The 21,939-nt window shown below is 43.2% G+C and overlaps 1 protein-coding gene across 9 annotated transcripts in view; it reads right to left on the bottom strand.

The window, feature by feature from the left end:
- Positions 1-21,939, bottom strand: part of LOC102972920 (palmitoyltransferase ZDHHC14) — a 532,612-nt gene that overhangs the window by 39,987 nt on the left and 470,686 nt on the right. For all 9 annotated transcript variants that reach the window (XM_042987395.1, XM_042987396.1, XM_042987398.1 and 6 more), the window contains one exon: positions 1,340-1,505. In XM_042987395.1, the coding sequence (XP_042843329.1) occupies positions 1,340-1,505 (166 nt within the window). The remainder of the gene's footprint in view (positions 1-1,339; positions 1,506-21,939) is intronic.

Below are 21,939 nucleotides of genomic sequence, written 5' to 3'. Positions count from 1 at the left end.
TTTAGTGCAAAGGACAAGTTAGAAACGAGGCCGTCCCTCCAAGTAACTTCAGCCAGACACAGACTGAGAGCGGCTCTGAGGTGTGTACCCAGGGCAAGGCCCACACACAGATAAATCTCGCCTTATAAACTTGCAAATAAGCATCGAATACCTTCTCAGTCACGAATACCGGGGAGTGTGGGGGAGGGGGACGAGGAGGGGGGGAATGACAGATCTCTGAAAAGAAATTAATATGAACGATAACACTGGGAAAGGGAGAGAGGAGCAGGGTGGGAGTGGAGGGGGAAGGGATGGAGAAGAAACAAGACAAGAGGGAAGTGGCAGTACCAGGAGCCTCATATCCTAACAGTGACCTCTGTCCCTTCCTTCCTGGTCCTAGTCTGGGCTTCTGTCTCCCACCCGGAGGGCCGCAGGTATCCTGGGATCTCTGCCCTAGCGGTGCCAATGGGAGAAGCCAAGAGACAAATGCCAAAACGAAAAAGAAAGGCACTGAATGCACTGGGAGGATCTGGGCCGAGTACAGAGCCAGGAGTTAGCTGTTGGGTCGCAGCCCGAGCCCGTGTCTCCTGCACCTGCCAACAGCCCAGCCCCGGCTGCCAGCAGGAGCCTGCCCGCCACCCCCGTGCTTCCTGCGCATGGGTTCCCTGCCACTAGCACATTCGTACTCCATGTGACGTGCTCAGACAGGGGCCATAAAATAATGAGGGGCAGATCTCTTTTTATTTAATTTCAGAAAGACATAAATACCCTTTTTCTTAATTCCTGAATTGTTTCCCCTTCTATAAATTCCTCTTTTGCCTCTGTATTTCCATTAAGGCCTGGGAGTCAAATGAGTAGTTAAGGAAAAAGAAAACAGGTAAGTCAGAGGTTATAAACCAGTAGGTGACAAATTATACTCACTCTGTATATTCAGTTGTTTTGGCCCAAAGTTTTAAAGCAAATGTGTATCAGTTGCTAAGATTCTGGAGTGGGAAGATGCCATTAAAAAACTGAGATTTCCTGTCTCTCTGGGGGACCAGGAGCACGAGCTGGGTCTCCTGCAGTGGCAATCGAGCCAACGGCGACAGGAGGCATGCCCTTCCATCTCCAGCAGCCACTGGGCCATTCTGTTCTGCTTTACAAACCCTGCAAGCATTCGCGACTCCATGACAGATGACAAAGACGGAACTAAAGATTATAATGAACGACTACCCACATTTGGCTCCAGAAATCTAGGTTTGCTGTTAGTGAGCAAGAGCATTTGAGAGCGCTCCTTTGATTAAATTCTATTTTTAACTCGGATGCTGTCACTAGTCCCCTTACGGGTGGGCCCGATCACCAGCAGGGCCCTCTTCCTCACCTGGTCCTTGGTAGGCCTGGGGGTGACCAAAGGCAGTGTCCCAGTTATTGGAGGTGTTTCTTTGGGACGCGGCCCCCTCTGGCTTGGCTCCCCAGCCATCCGTGCTGTCCCAGTTTCCAGATTTGGAAGAACTCCAGGCTGACCAGGGGTCATTGCCACTGCTGACCTGTTGTTAGGGGTAAAAAAAGAGAAAGAATATTTATGACTTCTTGAAAACATTACTCAATTCAGTAGGAATTACATAATAATGAATACAACAGGGGTGCTGAAAAAGTTGACATAAATTTAAAACAATTTTAAATTTAAATAAGTAAATTCAAATAATAATTTACATTTATTTTTAATGTTTATTTATTTTTGAGAGAGAAAGAGACAGAGTGCAAGTGGGGGAGGGGCAAACAGAGAAGGAGACACAGAATCCGAAGCAGGCTCCAGGCTCCGAGCTGTCAGCACAGAGCCTGATGCAGGGCACAAACCCACGAACCGCGAGATCATGACGTGAGCTGAAATTGGACACTTAACTGACTGAGCCACCCAGGTGCCCCTAAATAATACATTTTACATTTAAATAGATGAGGAAAACACAAAAAGCAGCATCAATCTTTTTTTTTTTTTTTTTTTTTGATGTTAACCTTTTGCCATATTTGCTTAGGAACTTGACAACCAGGAACAAGGAACTATGAGACACAGCGGCTGTCTACTCCCTTTCTTCTTCCTTCCCTGTCCCTCCTGCCCCATTCGCCTCCTCCCCCACCCCCCCAGCAACTACCTTTCTGAATGTGTATTCATTTCTGCCCACGGTTTTATACTTCCACCACTTACTAATTACATTGTAAATAACTTAAGTTTTAAAAACTGACCTACACAACATTACATTGTACGTATCTCTTTGCAGGTTCTTTTTTTTTCCCCACTTAAATCATGTTTTTGAGATACAAGCTGATGAGGTTCTGTTTTACTCACGTTAGCAATTTTAGAGCAAATCTGTTGTATTTTTGACTAGGTTTTTATTTTTATTTGAAAAAGTAATACATTTCCAGTAAAAAAAAAAATAACAAAAAACCTCAAAAAGAATAAAAGGATATGCAATTTAATAAATATACCTACCACTTAAGCTGCCATTGTTTCTGGACAACTATTACTAATCAGTTCCTTATGTATACTTAATCAAATATCCCACCCACAGAGATCCTTTTCGTTTTTAAAATTTTTTTAAAAGTTTATTCATTTTTGAGAGAGAGAAACAGAATGTGAGCAGGGGAGGGGTAGAGAGAGAGAGAGACAGACAGACAGACAGACAGACTGAATCCAAAGCAGGCTCCAGGCCCCGAGCGGTCAGCACAGAGCCCGACACAGAGCTCGAACTCACAAACCGCGAGATGATGACCTGAGCTGAAGTCGGACGCTTCACCGACTGAGCCACCCAGGCACCCCTCCTTTTTGTTTTTAAACATACAAGTGGGCCCAAATGATACTTTGTGTTCTGTACTTGTGTTTGTCTCCTTCATTTAATGGCCTGAAACGTTCTCCGAGGTCCATCAGCACGAACGGGTGACATGGCTCTTCTACGCGGCTCTAGGAAGTTCCGCTGCAGTTGTCTCCCAGTTGACCCAGCATATGCTGATGCTCATATATCGTACTTTCAGTGTTTAGCTACTGCAAACAACGCTGCCATGCATATGCTTGTACATCTTTTCCCATGTGTCCCATACGTCTCTGTGAAATTCCCAGAAAATTAATTTCTGGCCTAATGAATGTGCTTCTTCAGCTGACAGATTGTGTCAAATTCTTTTCCAAAGAGATCGTACAGTTATGTTCCTCTGTTCCTATGACTTGCTGATGGGTTCTGCCTTGCATAACAGGGGGCCACCATGCTCCAAAATTATTTTTAAACTTTGTTTTTTCCTGTACTCTCTTTAAGTAATTTTATAGTTCATTTATTAATAGCATATACTTTTGGAACAGGCAACGCATGGCACCTGATCTCAGGGAGTATTACGGTAAGACAATGGCGGCCCATCTCCCACACGGCCCCATCCGCTCGGGGCAGCCACGGTGCCGTGCGTTTTATTTCCTTGGTTTACACCTTTTAAATCTTCGACTTGGAACTTACTTTGATGGAGGAAATAATATAGGAATCTGACTTAATTTTATCTTAAAAAAAAATTTTTTTTAATGTTTATTTATTTTTGACAGAGAGAGAGAGAGAGAGCGCGCGCGAGCGAGCATGAGTGGGGGAGGGGCAGAGAGAGAGGGAGACACAGAATCCGAAGCAGGCTCCAGGCTCTGAGCTGGCAGCACAGAGCCCGACACGGGGCTCGAACTCACACACTGCGAGATCATGACCTGAGCCGAAGTCGGACGCTCAACCGACTGAGCCACCCAAGCGCAACTGACTTAATTTTATCTTGTAGTCAGTCTGTTGGTCTGACACCATTTAATGAAAAATCCAACTTCCCCTCACTGATTTGAAATGTCACCTTTATCACATCCTGGACTTGGACCTATCTCTGGGCTCCCTCTTGTACCGTCGGAGTCCATCTGTACAAGTACCAAGTGACCTGGGAGCCCACCAGATAGAAAACCACTCGTACTTTATCATAAATCTGTTATTTTTACACACGAACTTTAGCATCAGCTTAATGTTTTAAAACTAAAACAATCTAAACTTTTGCATCAGGATGTAAAGTTTTGAAAAACATGTTGATTTTCATTTGAATCACCTTAAACTTACAAATAAATTCAGGGAAAACAGTGCCTTAAAAAAATAACTTCAGTATTGGATCTGTTTATCTAGGAACATGGAATAGCAAATTTTCACTTTTCTTGAGTCTTTTTTCTCACATAAAAAAAATTGGTGTTTAAAAAAAAAAAGAAAGAAAAAAAGAAAGAAAGAGAGGGGGATTTGCAAGAAAGTTACCCGAACTGTGTAATATACCTAATATTCTAGAATACTACTCTGGTTGGCCTTTTTTAAATTCTCTACTGACAGGGGGTGGGGGGGGGGGTGTGGAGAATAACTGCCCGCCAACACACCAGAAGCATTATAAAAAATGGAGTGTATGTTTTACATGCAGAAATACGATTCCATTCGAACACCTCCTATACTTTCAAGAAAAAAACACAAAGTTACTAGTGGTTTTGTTCTAAGTCAAATATTAACAGCAGAAAGACATTTCATCCATACACCTGTGAACACACAGCTTCCATGAGGATACTCAAGAGCCACTCTAGTGGATTCTGTAGATGAAGGCAGTCATGCTAAAGGGCCTGACAAGCAGACTTCATTTAAGAGAATCCCTTCCTCCCATGGTTTTAAGGGAGGGTGTTCTAGTAGGCCATATGTACTCTGTGCCCTCTAAACTCTAAACTATGAGGTTTTATTTTCAGAATAAGAACTTCAAAAAGTACAGAAAGCTTGGATAGTCAGATGGCAGTAAGTACAGGTATTCATTTGTTTAATATATCTATCAGTTCCTGAATGGGTAGGCCCCACCGTGGAATGACAGGCCAAGGGCAGCATGGTCAGGGGCATTGGTTCTGGTCAGGCTGCCGGGCTGAAATTCTGCCTCTCCCTCTTTCCAGCCAGGAAACCTCAGGCTAGAATTTGAAACCAGGCAGGTGGCCTCAGATTCAGAAAGACTGATGGCAACTACATGAAGTGAACTGAAAAGAAACAGAGGCTTACAAAGTAGGACAGCAAGTGCGAGAGCTCAGCTTTGCCATGACCCTGAGACTGTAATGATAGCAAAGAAAGATTTTCATCAACAGTGAGGCAACAATCAGATGTGAACTGTTCAGAGCAAGCATCCTAAAGAAAAGACAGTTCTTTTTAGAACTACTTTGTTTAAATAAAAACACTAATTCGAAAAGATACAGGCACCCCTATGTTCAGTGCAGCATTATTTACAATAGCTGAGATACGGAAGCATCCCAAGTATCCATCAACTGATGAATGGATAAAAGAACACACACACACACACACGAGAATATTACTCAGCCATAAAAAAGAATGATCTTGCCATCTGAACAACATGGATGGACCTAGAAAGTATAATGCCAAGTGAGATAAGTCAGTCAGAGAAAGACAAATACTGTATGAATTTACTCATATGTGGAATTTAAGGGAACAAAAACAACAAAAAAAACAATGAACAGAGGGGGAAAAAAATCAAACAAAAAAACAGACTCCGAAGTACAAAGAACTGATCATCACCAGAGGGGAGGATGGGTGCAGGAGGTAAAGGGGATCAAGAGGTCACTTACGATAAGCACTGGAAACATACAGAATTGCTGAAACATGATACTGTACACCCGACACTAAAACAACACTTTACACTAATTACGCTTTCACTAAAAAACAAATCAATGAAATGTTTAAAAAGTTTAATTATGGCCAAAATATATAAAACTGCTTTGTGTATAAACTGCTTGGAGTAATCTGTCATTTGGTTCCATATGATGATCTTAGCTCCTACCTATGTTGTGAAATCCTTGTCGGCAAATCTAGTAACTGTTTAGCTTTGTTCTCTGTTATTTTTCCTGACATTCCCTCTTCCTGTTTCAAGGTGACTCCTGCTGATAAATCTTTCAAAACCTGGCCCACTGGAAATCTTTCCAGCTTCAATCACGGACTTCTCTGTCTCTATCACGGACTTCTCTCTCAGATGACCGGTACTGACCGCCAGGCTCCTCCTCTAATACCACACAGTCTGCCTCTTTCCAACTTTCTCTGAACCCACCTTCCCACACTTTGTCCTCTGACATTTCTGCTTTCAATACCCAACACCCCTTGGGTCCCCCAACCACAGGCATTTGGCCAAACAACCCATTCTGCTCCTGACCCAAGGTTTCAAACCTTCTGCCTCTTCTCTTTCTTCCCGCCTTCCTTCCCTCTCTCCTGCGCGGCAAGGTCTTTATCCTCTTCCTCCCCCCCCCCCCTTTTTTTTTTATGAATATTATACCTATTAATCCTAATGACAAGTTTTACTATTCCCAGTATACGGACGAAGATGCAACAGTGAGGCTTCTGTGCCAGCAAGAGTGTGTTTTGTCTCCTGAGAGAGAAATGTGTATCATATCCAAGACTCTTCTATTAGATATGCCTTGGAGACTGATTTTTTTTTAATATGAAATTTATCGTCAAATTGGTTTCCATACAAAACCCAGTGCTCATCCCAACAGGTGCCCTCCTCAATGCCCACCACCCACTTTCCCCTCTCCCCCAACCCCCCATCAACCCTCAGTTTGTTCTCTGTATTTAAGAGTCTCTTATGGTTTGCCTTCCTCCCTCTCCAGAACTCTTTTTTTTCCCCTTCCCTTCTCCCATGGTCTTCTGTTAAGTTTCTCAAGATCCACATATGAATGAAAACATATGGTATCTGTCTTCCTCTGACCGACTAATTTCACTTAGCATAATACCCTCCAGTTCCATCCACGTTGCTGCAAATGGCAGGATTTCATTCTTTCTCATTGCCAAGTAGTATTCCATTGTATATATAAACCACAACTTCTTTATCCAGTCGTCAGTTGATGAACATGTAAGCTCTTTCCATAATTTGGCTACTGTTGAAAGTGCTGCTATAAACATTGGGATACAAGTGCCCCTCTGCATCAGCACTCCTGTATCCCTTGAGTCAATTCCTAGCAGTGCTATTGCTGGGTCATACCTCCCCTGCTCTTTATGGTACCAAACACCTCCCGACTCTGTCAACCACAAGATTAAGAACACCTCATTAGTTCTCTCTGCCCAGGGAGTAAATTCCAAGCTCCTTAGTCTGTCAGTCAGGACCTAACTTTTCCTTGGTCGCAACCCCATTCTCATTACTCACCACTGACCTGCTTTATGCTTCGACCTTCAGGTTCCCAAGCTTCCCTGCACTCTTGCCTCCGCTCACGCTATACTCTCTATCTGCATACAAAACCTTCTTCCTCAGCTTCCCAAATTATGTCAAAGTCCTGGCCCATGTACGACCCCGGCCTCAGAGCCTGCTGGCCTCACGTTCTCCCAAAGTCAGTCTTCTACTGGAGTTATTTCATATCAGTTGCTCACTCCCTGTAGTAATTCATGGGCATAATGCCTTTTTTTTCTAAATGTTTTTTAATGTATTTTATTTATTTTGAGACAGACAGCACAAGCAGTGGAGGGGCGGGGAGAGAGAGAGAGAGAGAGAGAGAGAGAGAGGGAGAGAGACTGACTCCCAAGTAGGTTTTGCACTGTCAGCACAGAGCCCCACTAGGACCTGTATCTAATGAACCTTGAGATCATGACTTGAGCTGGAATCAGGAGTCGGACGTTTAACCAACTGAGCCACCCATGTCTGAAGGCCTTTTAAAAACAAACAAACACACAAACAAAAAAAAACATTTCCCCCAAAAGATTCTCAAAATGTCTTACATAAAGTGGCAAAAACTCACAAATTTTTTTTTTTTTTTTTTTTTACTTAAAGTGGTTAATATGTTTTTTTTTAATGCTTTTGTCACTGGCTTTTCAAAAAATACATGACGTTCTTGATCATTTGTAGCAAATACATATTATTCTTGGCAGACACCTAATCTTCATAACATTATCATTTTTTTTCACAAAGAAGGAAATCAGATTTTCCTTATGTTCAGTGACTTCAGTCTCTTCAAGGAAAACAACCTGCTGTGGTTGATCACAGGATGAATAATTTTCAGCACGTGACACTACCATACTCTTAAAATAGCAATGCCTTTCGAGTTATAAATGCAGTTATCAGCCCACTGCAGAAAAGTTGGCAGACAGACAGGCATTAGGTGGACAAAGGGGTGGGCACGTGTGTTTGATAAAGCAAGAATAGTAAAACGTTAATGGTAAAATCTAAAAGGTGAAAACATGATTATTCACTATGAAATTCATTTAACTTTTCTATGCGTGAACTCTTAACAAAATGCTGGAAAATCCAACACACAAAATTTGTTCATATAATCATTTTGCCTTCTGAATTCCAGTAGGGTGTATGCAGGGGATCCAGAGAAGGGCTGTGTCCCTCAGGGCCACCAGTGATCTCCTGTTGCCTATAAACATGGGGCCTGGCATGTAGTAAGTTCTCAATAAATTATTTGTTAATTAGCATGCTCCCAAAGCATGTTTGCCCGAATCTCTATCATGAACACATTTTAATCTGCCTTGCACTACAACTGGCTGGTATGTCTGATGCTCTCCCAGCCCCCACTCCGATGAAATTAAAATGCTTCTTACGGCCAGGAGCAATGTACTCAACATATCTGCTGATCTAAATCTCACAGCTACCTGATCCTCATAAGACAAGTAGAGAAATCCATTTACATTGGCCTTATGTCACGAGACATTTAAATGTACCCACTGGAAGGTAAGGTAAGGTAAGTTTCTTAAGGAAGCAGACTGGCTTGTAGCTGACAGAGCCAGAAGGACCATAAAATGGAGTCACAATGGCCAGGCAGGGGTGAGTAGTGATGGGCGTTCAGGACGTGACCACCAGAGGAAGGCTGGGCATCTTCCAAATAAATGATATGGGGTAAAAAGGGGCAAGGATAAGAATACCGGTTTTTGTTTTAATGTTTATTTATTTTTGAGAGAGACAGAGCACAAATGGGGTAGGGGCAGAGAGAGACAGAGACACAGAATCTGAAGCAGGCTCCAGGCTCCGAGCTGTCAGCACAGAGCCTGGCGCGCAGCTTGAACTCAGGAGCTGTGAGATCAGGACCGGAGCCGAAGTCAGAAGCCCAACTGACTGAGCCACCCAGGCGCCCCAATACTGGTCCATTTAAGGGAGTTTTAAATCCCTTAATGAAACTGTAGGAATCTATTTCTTGTGGGTATAGCGGTTAAAATCTTAGGCTTTGAGAGCTGTCTAGGTTTGAAGCCCAGCTTTACCACGTACTAGCTGTATGAACTTGGGCAACTTACATGATCTCTCTTTGTTTCCATGCTTATACAATAGATATAATAACGTGAACTTCGTCACGGGGGCTTTGAAAGGATTCAATGAAACGATGCACACAGAGCACATAACACAAAACCTGGTCCATGGTATGCGCTCAGTAGAGGTTACCTTATTACATGGCAGCTCAGCTAGAATATATAGAAAAGAATGAAGACTGGCAATTCGCTGAGTAAACGCCATGTGAATGGTTCACCTGTTAGTATGCGCTTTAGAGGAAAAGATGGGAAGTTGCATTTCCAATGGTTTCATTGCCAGATCATGCCTCAGGGGCGCATCCCCTCAGAGGGGATAACAGCCACTTAAGATATTTTCTATTCTCGCTAATGATCCGTTGGCTTCAGGTACATAAAAGAAAGAGGAAGAAGACAAACCGTTCACCAAAAAGTTCAACAGCAACTCTTAATTCTTGGGGTGCTCGGCACAAACATTTTCTGGGTGCTAGATGCCAGAGCCTTCCAGGTCCAACCCCTCCTGTACCAAATAACCTGGCCACCAAGACTCGGCTTAATGCCCCTGCAGCCTCTGACTTTTTTGCCTCCAATGCCAATGACCCCCGACCGCAGGCATTTGGCCAAAACAACCCGTTCTGCTCCTGAGCCAAGGCTTCAAACGCAGGGCTGCCTCTTCCTTCCTTTCTTCTGGCTTTCCTCCTTCTCTCCCTCTGCGGGGCAAGGTCTTCATCCTCTTCCTCGTCCACCTTTTATGGTACCAAACACCCCCTAACGCAGCCAACCATGTGACTGAGAACCCCTCACTGGTGCTCGCCGCCCCTGGAACAGATCATCGGTCAAGTCTCGGTGACCAGCTGTCCTGGGGGCACAGCCCCGCTGCTCTTCCTGTTCCCACCTAGCCCACGCCCTGCGTCTCCACGCCCCAAGACGGCCCTCGGTGAGATACTTCACCTACAACCATCGCCTCACCTGGGGAAAAGGGTTACGTCACGAGGTTTCAAATGTTTATTTCCTCTTGCATTCAAGTTTGAATTTTACCTTATTTATGGTAGGAGAAGGAGAAGATGAAGAAGGTGGTGACTGGCTGAGACTCTCAATACAACCAATCTGAGCCAAAATATCCACCTTAAAACAAAAGAAGTGCTCAGTAAACGGGGCAAAGAAAGAGCACACCCAAGCTTCTAACTAGAAACAGCAAATTCATGGCAAGGCTAAGTTCACCAGAAAATTCTAGCATGCTGCTCATTCCCAGACATTCCATGCAAAAAGCAAAGCCCCAACTGTGTATTAGTGGGTTGTCTTCAGTGCATATTCTAGAGACTGTTGTCCTATCGCGGTATTACTAAAGCACTAAAAATAAGCAGAAGCAGCACAGAAGGAACGGAACAAACAGCATGCGGGTCATACAGCCGATGAGAAAAACCCCAGAGGAAATGCAAAGTCAAGCTGTTAAAAACGTCAAGATGCCGAGCCAGTGCTTTCAAAGCCACCAGACACGTGAGATGAGCGAAGCCACCCGGCTGACAACGAAGGAACTGCAGAGTCACAGTGGAACCCAGCAAGCCCAGGTGAGAGCACAGAACCCGTGAACGCAGGAGCAAAGGTCTCCGGTGCGCGCTCCTGGCTCAGTACGCAGCGTCGTTGTGGGAACATGTAACAGATCGGCTCCCATGAAGCTACTCGACGCCCAAACTGGCATCGTTGTCAAGAGGACAACTGCGGAGCCCAGTGTCCAGGCTTTGAGCCCACTGTGCAACTATCCAGTAGGGAAGTCATTACCAGAACGTTCACGTGGTGCTACGAGAATGCACTTTTCACTCTCCAGGTAGGACTCTCTTGTTAAGTAAGTGGTGGTATTATTTCCATTTTATAGATACAGATAAACTTGACTTTGGAAATCAATTAATACAAAGGAGGCCATCAAGATGATCCAGTTTTCCACTTAAAACTAAAACTATTTAAAAAAAATACAAAATATATGAAGCAGTTTTCCAATCATTGGGCATCAGACAATAAAGGACCTGATCCTGCCTAGAGAGACTTTCTAAGCCACAGATTAGGGATGAAGAACCCACACAAAGACCAGTGGTCTCTGTGAATTGAGAAGACAGAACTGGCAGCCTGGAGCGGAGGGCCAAAGAGGAAGACAGCTGCACAGAGAACCATCTACGGACCTGGGCCCTGGGCTCACACTAAGCGGCAGACCACACGCAAGGATGAAGTATCAATCTCTCGCATCAGATGGTTCTCGCCGGCCAGAGTGGAAAACCTCACGAGTCACAGGGCATCGGGTACACTACTAAGAAGGGTTTGCCTCAGTAGGCAGGCAAAAATACCCCTAGATTAAATGTTGCTCTGGTCCCACTTCAAAAAGCTTAAAATAATGTGACAGGATTAAACTATTTCTAAGTAACTTAACTGTATACCAGAACAAGACCCAAAAATATTTATGGGAATACAAAAATATCCAGCATATAACAAGGTGAAAATCACAAGGTCTGGCTTCCAATAAAAAAAAAAAAAAAAAAAAAAATCACCAGGCATGAAAAGAAGCAGAAAAATATGAACCATGGATAAGAGAAAGACCAATCAATCAAAGCTGACCCAGTAATGACATAGATAACAGAACTGGCAATATTTAAGAGCAAGAAAGCTTCCAGATATCGATGAGCTAGAGGAAACATTTTGAATGGGCTTCCAAAGGGTGACAGTTATAAGCCTAAAAAAGAAAAACCCACTCTGGTGGAAATACATTGAATCAATGTAAACCGCTGGGTCCACAACAATACCAAAACATAAATAAATAAATAAAGATGGGAAAACTCATTTGTCACTACTTGAGGCAGCTATTAAAACAACTTCTTACCTGGAAAACTGGGAGTTAAAGGGAAGGAACTAGATATCTATACCTAATTCCAGCAGAAATTGTTTCCCAAGGTAGCTAACTAGCTCCAACTGGTAAAGGAAAAGAGCTATTTTACAGAAGAAAGCCACCTCTTACAGTGTGGGAGAAACAGCCTGACTGATTCAGGCAAGGCTTATCATTGGTGGTAAACAAATAGGAGAATGGTTACCAGCACTGAATCAATACCAGACAGATGACCTTCTGGTCACAAGGAAACAATGTAACTAGATAGTGGAAGCACAAGACTGTCATCAACCTGACCCAAGGTCATTGTGATCAATGACCAGACACTACGTCTTCTGAGGTGATATTGCGTGAATATAGGATATCCCTATGGTATATTCTTGTCTCAAATGTTCAATTTGAATCCACTGAGCCTTTAGGTACAACTTCCAATTTGTAAGAAGTACAGAGGATAGAGGAACAACTTGAAGGACACCAAAGGAACAATGTGGCAAATCCAAAAGACTGGAATTCTACAGTAAAACTAAGTCAGAATAAAAAAGTAAGGATTGTGCTGGAAAGAAAGGACACATGTGAGGGACATAATGGACACAACCAGACATAACGCTTGGTCCTGCACTGAACACCAGTTCATAAACGAGCTGTAAAGGACATTCTGGGGGCTGCTGGGAAAATTAAAAGTGGTCTGGATATTATGGCAGATGAAAATTTACTGAAAAGGAAAGGATCGTCAACCTTTAAAAGGTTACAAACAGCAGGTACTCAATGTGTCTCATCCAGGTAAGCACGTGGGTAACCATGCTCACGCAGGGAAAATAAAGTATGCACCAAGGTGTAAACAGTAGTCATGCATGGTGTGGATGTGACGTTTTTCTTTTTGCTGGCCTGAATTTTCCAATTCTCTACAGTGTTTATGTACTGCTTCTAAAATGATAAAAGGTTACTTTAAAAAAGTATTTTTAAAGAAAATAAAAACACTAGTCTGCAACCGCTGACCACAAAATGAGAGGTTCTGGTTTTGTTATATTTTGCTGTATTTTCTTCTATATGACATCTTGAGGGGGACCTGGACCAGTAAGAAGCAAACTCCTACTTCTGACAACAGGGCAAGGACTTGTGTGGGTGCTGAGATCTGACTCATTCACTGGTGTCCCAGTAAGCAGACAAGATGTGGTGTGAGAAGGACAACCTTCACTGCACACATCACAACAGCATCCATATGGGAGCAGCCGGGACAAGATGCAGAGAAGGGCAATGACGCCACTGTTTCTGTGTCCTCTGAAACTAGGTTGGATACTGAGAGTGATTTAGGTCTGAGGATTAATGAAAAAGAGAACATGTCTTTCATTAAGGTTGCTTTTTTTTTTTTGCATTTTTATAATATTCATTTATTAGTTTCTTGATGATAATTTGAAATAATTTGAGAAAAATAAACTGTAGCATTTTGTAAATATAAAAATTAAGTGGTATACTCCCAGTTGGTAATTGTAGGTTTGTAGTTTCTTTTTTTTTTTTTTTTTTTGATTTAACTTTATTTTTTATTTTTTAAAATTTACATCCAAATTAGTTAGTATACAGTGAAGCAGTGATTTCAGTAGATTCCTTAATGCCCCTTACCCATTTAGCTCATTAAGGTTGCTTTCTATCTGGCTCTCTACCAAACCAGCAAACAAGAGTACAAAGGACATACGATGGCTCGACAGAAGTCAATTCATGGTCACCGCTCTGGCTGCCCACTTGGTTCCTTACAGGAGACGCTCAATCAATACAGGTCAGAGTAGACCACTCAGTCTGAGAAGCGTGCCAGGTAAGAGGAGTCCTGAATCACGGGCTCACCGCCCTTCTTGTTTGTACCTTGGAGCAGAGACAGTGGAAGCATTCCAGGGCTCCCGTAACACCACACACGGGATTTCTCGCCATGCCTCCCTCACATGCTCACACACTCTGTTGTCAGCTGGCCTACCCTGCCCTGACTTATCATTCCACTCTCCCCTCATACATGGTCTCCTGCTTGGAAGGAAAGATGGAAGGAAGGAATTTTGTAACTAGAAACGTCCAGGGCAAGACTTTGTCCAGGGATAAGGAACAAAAATGAAAAGAAAGTTGCTTGCTCTATGAAGGTTGAGGCTTATTATAGTTTTTCTTCTTTCGTTTTTGTAACTCATCTGCTTGACCGAGGTACTAAAGCCTTTACCTGACATTTTCTCCTTCATCAGATTGTAATGACCGTGTGCCAACTGTGTCAGGAAAAGGGAACAGAAAGCAAAGACTGTGGTTTCTATGCCCAAGAACATTTCAATAGTTTCTGACAACAATTTAACTCTTTTTCTCAAAAGAACCTACAGTAGGTACAAAATCTCTTATGTAAAGAGCCTAGCCATTTCTACTTGGAATGTTTAAGAATTTGAAAATTTTCCTGTTTTCTTGTTTATAGATCTTTTGTTCAGAGGAAATTACCTAATTGTAATTCATCTAATTCAGATAAACCTTGACTAACTTCACAAAACCACTGGTCAGAATATAAAACTTGTGCCTTCTTTTAAGAATGAGGCTAGATCACAAGAACCAATGAAATCCATTTGCACTGACTGCAAATGACCCAAAAAGTACAACGGGTTTAACAAGCCCTTTGTTAATTCATATTCTGAACCCACAGATGTCAATTCCAGATATTTATTTTTTAAATACAGAATATTAAAACAGTACAATTCATATTAAGAAATGGGGACAACTGGAGGGTGCCTGAGTGGCTCGGTCGGTTAAGCGTCTGACCCTTGATTTCAGCTCAGGTCATAATCTCACAGTTCGTGAGGTTGAGCCCCACATGGGGCTCTGTGCTGACAGTGCAGAGAGAGATTCTCTCTCTCTCCCTCTCTCTGCCTCCCCTGCTTGTGCTCACTTCCTCTCTCTCAAAATAAATAAAACATTCAAAAAAAAAAAAAAACCACACACACACACACGCACAAAAGAAATGGGGATATTTGTATTAGTTTAGAGAGTTTACTTATTTCGTCAGCACGAAGTCTTAAGTAATATCGGTAGCTTTATGTCCCAAATAGGATGAGGCTACGAGTAACCTCCAGATGGATCTAACAAAAGTCCATGCAGGACAGGCTTATGGACACTTGTGATGATGGGCCGTGCTAGAACAATGCTCACTGGCCCTTCACCAGAGCAGTTTTAAGGTAAAAAACAAAACAAACCCTTTGCTTCTGTCATTTGTTTCCTATTAGACGAAAGCAAACAACAACAAACCACCCTAAACAATGAATTTCATAGCATGTACTTTTTTTTTTTAAGCATTTTATTTTGATTTTTTTAGCGTTTATTTATGAGAGAGGGAGAAAGAGAGAGAGAGAGAAACAAGCAGGAGAGAGAGAGTCCCAAGCAAGCTCCGTGCTCAGCATGGAGCCAGACGTGGGGCTCAGTCTCATGAATCATGAGATCATGATTAAGCTGAAACCAAGAGTCAGATGCTTACGTGACTGAGCCACTCAGGCGCCCATGATAGCATGTAGTTTTGGAAAGGTTCCCTAGGTGCATAAAGCTGTCTTATGTAAAGCAAGGAACCGTGATCAATAAAGCATGGAAAATTAGTATCACTAGCCTAATGCAGTTTTGGGGAGAAATGTCAACAGATCCTTTAAACAGATGTATACAACCTTCCTTACAAAGCTCCGTAAGCAACTAAAAAGAATTCACATGGGGGTGGGGAGACAGAGAGAACCTTTCCAATAGGGTTTTGTAAAGAGGAAATCTCAATAAGAATTATGAGAAGTCTATGGCATTACAGATCTCATTTGAGGTAATGAAATAATAAGCAAACTTAATACCCATGTGACATTTTCTTTTGCTGATTTATTTTTAAATGGTCTACAAAATGGCCTTAAAATGGCCTAAGCATGGATTTGGGGGTGGGGGGGGGTGGAATGAGAAAGGGAAATGTAGTTCCAACATAAAATTACTATGGTCTTCCTTATCCCTTAACCAACAAAAAAACCCTTCATAACAAATATCATTACACTGAAAATCTCTGAATAAAAAGACGTCATTTCCCTAAATACCCATTTAACTTTGAGCATGTGTTTAATATCCAAATGGTTAAAAGATAGTTAACAATCTCAGTGGGTCTCCTGTAGGAGAACGAGCTACTTCTGACTGGGAAAAACCGGTGGGTGGTAGAAGGAGGTGCTATGGTGGCTCCCAGTCCCCCAGTCGATGTTGAGAACACAAACCTCCCTAGAGAGAATTTGGGTTGGACTCAGTCAATCTCATAACACTTTCCATTGTAAAATACCTTTCTAAAAAAATTGTTCATTTACTTATTTTTGAGAGAGAGAGAAAGAGTGTGTGCGTGAGAGTGCAGGGGAGGGGCAGGCAGAGAGGGAGAGACAGAATCCCAAGCAGGCTCCGCGTTGTCAGTGCAAAGCCCGACACAGGGCTCGAGCTCCTGAACCAGGGGATCATGACCTGAGCTGAAATCAAGAGTTGGATGCTTAACCGACTGAGCCGCCCAGGTGCCCCTGTAAAATACTTTTTGCTGTATTGACAAATGAACCAAAAAATCACTCCCACGTTTGTAGAGAACTGTATTATGGTGCAAGGCCTCAGAGAGGTTATGGGAATAGAAAAAATAAGGCAAAATCTCTGCTTCTCACCAAGCTCGCAAGTTTATAATTAAGTAATATAATCTGTGATTAAGAATCACAAATAGCACAGAGGGAATCAAGAAGAGAGAATGAAAGACACACACACACACACAAAAAGAGGCTTCACAAAGGACATGATATTTGAACCTAACCTTGGGGGCTGGGCAGACTTGAAAGATGGAAGGAGTCACTCTATCATTCTTGGAGGCAAAAGCAAAAGATACAAAGAGGAGGTGGGACAGCATGGGGTCTATCTGGAGAAGGGCCAGTTTGGCTGGAGCCTATCATAAGGACAAAGTAAGGATGGGGCCATGTGGAGGAATCAGACAAACATAACAGGTTGGAAAAAGTCTCGTCGCACCTCAAGTTCAGATGCTTTTCTTACACAAGTTCCCTACCATGCATTGTTCAGTGTCCACCTGTCCCACTCTGACAGGGTAGTGGCTACCTGCTCGACGGATCTCTCTCGATGCGCAGAAGGGGTCACTTGGTTCAGGAGGCGACGGGGGAGCCCCTACAGTTTCTCGAGCAAAGAACCGAAACACTTAATCATCTTATCGTAGAGGCAGTGGTGTGTAAGATACTGTCACGAACAATTATTAAATCTCTATCAAGTACTACATTACATACTTGAGAAGCAGCTCTCCATTTACTCATTCCTACAATCGTACGAGGTTTCCCAGATGAGGAAATGGAGGCATGGAAGGGAAGAAACTTACCTAAGTCTCACGGAAGTATGAGGCCTGGGATTAAAAGCGAGGGTTTTTCCTGCCCTTGCCCATGTAAAGGATGCAGGACCCTCCCGTCAGTAACTGTGGCTGCCAACGGCACTCGGCTAGGGTTTTATGAAAGAAGGGCAGTACGAGCATGTCAGAGAAAGGAAATGGGAAAGGGAGAAAGAGAAACTACTTCTGTGGGGAAATGAGTGATTGTGCTCATGCTCTGAGACACAGAAGGGATAGGCAGACGGAGACGTTCAACAAGAAGCCGGAAAATGAGCAAACTGAAGAGAAAATTTGAGACTGGAGACAGGCACAGGGGAACATCCACGTGGCAGGAGAGGGAGAGGTTGGAAGAAACCAGTGCAGATGCATGAGAACACCCCTGGAAAAGGGAAGAGGTGAGAAAAGAAGCAAAGTATTTATTAAATGTCTTCCGTGTACAACACCACTTTCTACAAGGGGTCTAATCCTGCAATTCCGGAAGCCACAGCTCACACAGCGTCACATTCAGGTCTGGTGGCAAGGCTCTGGTGCTTCCCACTACGCCACCCCACCCTGGGGACGGTGCTGGTGGCAGGGGATGAGGAACCCGGCAACAGGAAGACAGATTCACGGGGAACTGGGAGGCGGTGTGGTAAAGACAGAAGCAGTTCATCCCAGGGATGTAGATCTTGCCAGTATTTCAAGATAGAAAAATAAACCTCTCAAGTCAAAGGCTTCAGATGAAACATCTAGTTTCACAGAACTTTTAATTCACGTGTAATCCCTATTGTTCTTCTTCAGAAAGTACAGGGGTGTCTGGGTGGCTCCGTAGGTTAAGCATCTGACTCTTGATTTCAGCTCAGGTCGTGATCTCACGGTTCGTGGGTTCAAGCCCCACGTTGGGCTCTGCGCTGACTTGTACAGAGGCTGCTTGGGATTCTCTCTCCCTCTCTGCCCCTCCCCCTCAAAACAAATAATAAAAAAAAAACTTAAAAAATTAAGTACAAAACTTCCCATTAATTTCTCAAAAGTAAATACTCCACAGAAGCAGCCACCTCCGAGGTTTGTAAAGATCTATAGTGAGAAGCTTCTCAGAATCAAAGCAATGGTGTAACCGAAACACTGATAACTGGGTGAAAACCAAGACTGGGGCGACTGTCCCCACACACGTCTCTGAATGGCGGCTGGTGGCACAGCTGCCACATGAAACGCTCTTGCAGCTGGAAAATACCAGATAAGTCCCTAGTAACAAAACTAGTATGAACCACTAGAAACTATTCTCCTTTTCTAAAGGTACTGCAATAGTGGTCCTCATCCACCTTAAGATCTGTATTAGAGTAAGAAAACAATGAGAATTCGATTCATTTCCTGGTTATGCTTCAATAAATGTTCTACACACAATTTGCATCTGTGGTGTGTGCGTACTCAAGCACGGGAAAGATAACATTACTGATGTGCTTTTAAAAAAGAATCAGATGTGGGGCGCCTGGGTGGCTCAGTCGGTTAAGCGGCCGACCTCGGCTCAGGTCACGATCTCGCGGTTCGTGAGTTCGAGCCCCGCGTCGGGCTCTGTGCTGACAGCTCGGAGCCTGGAGCTGCTTCGGACTGTGTGTCTCCCTCTCTCTCTGCCCCTCCCCCACTCACACTCTGTCTCTCTCTCAAAAATAAATCAACTTTATAAAAAAAAAATTGTTTAAAAAACAACAGACGTCCACACCTGTACATCTAAACCCACACTCATGCTTCCCACCATGTGGCCGCCCTGGGCTCTGCCTGGCCAGGTCCCTATGGTCAGACGTGTGTGTCCCCATGTCCTCATGTTGGACCTTGCACGGTGAATCTGCAGCCCACGTGGCTGAGTCCCAAGAGGAGCTCTATAAGTAAACTCAGAACTGCTGGGGCACAGAGTAGATGCATTTTAAATATTAATGCATGTTACCAAACCGTCTTCCAAAAGGCTTCGTTAATGTATCCTTCCCCCACCTTTGCAGCAGAATGCCTATCGGCATATTCCTTTCCTCACGTGGGGTATTAAAACATTTTAATTCTCTGCTAATTTAATAGCAGACACTAAAAATGAGTATTTTCCTATATTTATTGGCTGTTTGTACTACTTTTCCAATGAAAAATCTGTTCCCACCCTTTGCTCATTTTTTTTTTCTCCTGAGCTGTTCATCTATTTCTATAGATTTGCAAGAATTCTTTGTATGTTAACAGAATTGGCCAGTTTCTGTGGTATGTGCGAAATATTTTTCTAGTTTAGTATTACTTGTTTACTTAAATGCATCCATTCTTTCCTTAACGGCCGCAAGACACTGTGCTGTCTTTCCATATTCCAAGGTTATGGAAAAAATGTCCTTGATATTCTCTCCAAGTACTTAAAAAATAAACAGCTTTACCGTTTTCCAAGCTAAATTGTCCCAACAGATTTAAAGAACACTGCATCATATTCCTCTGACATTTCCAATCCTAGTCTATACCACAACCAACAACTGGACTATGTTTTACAGGTAAGGGATCCCCCCTCCCCCATGAACTAGTAAAGGGAGAAAAAGATCACAGTGGGTCATTGTGATAAAAGCACCCTGTTCTCTCCTCTACACCAGTGACTGCATGACCTCTGCAGCTGCTCAGTAAGCAGCCAGAACCAGAAGGTACCTCAAGCACCCTGAAATGAGGAGTTTTAAGAAAAGCCCAAGGAAGTGCTTTTTACATATTAAATTACAAATTTATGAACTAATTACTCTGACATGTAGGACAGATTAAGAATACAAAGTCAAGGAAGGGTCAGACAGATTAAAAATTAGCAGGCTCAAAATAAGCTATTCAAGGAGATCTGCAGACGGATAGAACCTTTTAGAGAGATTAAAAAAAAAAAAAAGATACACGATTTAGAGGAAAGATACAACAGTCAGAAAGTTGGATAACCAGGAGCTAAATGCAGGGCTTTAATCTGCGTGTGTGGGAAGAAAGCCAAATTTCAAATCATCGGTGCCGAGGACAGCAGACAGATGCTGGTTCGGAAGTGAACGGTGTGCGGAGGGGACAGGGGGTGTGCCCTGCACGGCCTGACCGGGGGACAGAGAGAGCCGGCGCCTCTGACATACTTGTCCTCCAAATCAGACTGACCTCTGGGAGAGAACACAGTGCCAGAGTAATTAGAAAATCCCAAGAGGCATATCCCTGGGACAAAAACGGTATTTTCTCATTGACATCCAGAAAATGAAAGAATGAGTAAACCCGACAGCAAAAGTTTTAAAAGCTACTAATTGGTAATGGCTGCCTGGTTTCTTGGGTCATGACAGTTTTCATGGTATGTATGAACATCATCACCATTTTGGCCTATTTAAGTTATTTTCCTATCCCAGATAACCGAAAGCATAGACGGTTATTAAAAATATTTTTACTTGGGGCGCCTGGGTGGCACAGTCGGTTAAGCGTCCGACTTCAGCCAGGTCACGATCTCGCGGTCCGTGAGTTCGAGCCCCGCGTCAGGCTCTGGGCTGATGGCTCGGAGCCTGGAGCCTGTTTCCGATTCTGTGTCTCCCTCTCTCTCTGCCCCTCCCCCGTTCATGCTCTGTCTCTCTCTGTCCCAAAAATAAATAAAAAACGTTGAAAAAAAAAATATTTTTACTTGATTTAAATTAAATCCAAATGCTCAGTTAATTATGGTCATGCTTGCTTTATTCTGTTACTTCTAGTTTAGTTCACTTTTTCTTTGCTTTCAAAGGATCTGGCTAGATTTAGTATGTCCGAACGGATTAGGAAAATCCGACTTCGAAAAGGGGGTTATATTTTCTTCTAAATAACCTGGAAGAAAAAACATTTACACTTATGCTAATCCGTCTGTATTGCTACATTTAAACACCGAGGAAGCTATTTCACACAGGACAAGACTGGAGCCTGACTGCAACTTTGTGTGCAGAGTGCTGCAGCCTATCCTGAGATAATGATTGATGTAGGTCCTTGAATTAAAATAAGACGAATTGGGACGCCTGGGTGGCTCAGTCCGTGGAGCATCCGACTCTGATTTCGGCTCAGTCATGGTCTTGCGGTTTGTGTGTCGGGGCCCCACGTCCAGCTCTGTGCTGACAGCAAGGAGCCTGCTTGGGATATTCTCTCTCTCTCTCTCTCTCTCTCTCTCTCTCTCTCTCTCTCTCAACACTAAAAAAATTAAAACAAAAATAAGATGAATATTTCCATCTTTTGTCTCCTTCATTTATTCTACGATCATCTGAACATCATTCCCTTTTATTAAAATGTTCTCTTTTACTCAGTGCAAACCCATTTCCCTGAGGTTTTTGTCTAACTCAGTGAACTCAGCTGGTTGACTTTGCCCCCAGGGGACGTCTGGCAACATCTGCAGATAATTTTGGTTCTTACAACTGGGGGCAACGGGATGTTACTGGCATGTAGTGAATCAAGGCCAGGGGTGCTGCTGAACATCACAAGCTGAAGCTCAGTCCCCAGAGGTCAACAGG

Source organism: Panthera tigris, chromosome B2 (assembly GCF_018350195.1).
Source record: "Panthera tigris isolate Pti1 chromosome B2, P.tigris_Pti1_mat1.1, whole genome shotgun sequence".
Classification (NCBI taxonomy): domain Eukaryota; kingdom Metazoa; phylum Chordata; class Mammalia; order Carnivora; family Felidae; genus Panthera; species Panthera tigris.
Note: the sequence above shows the minus strand (reverse complement) of the source record. Positions and strands in the feature narration are given on the sequence as shown.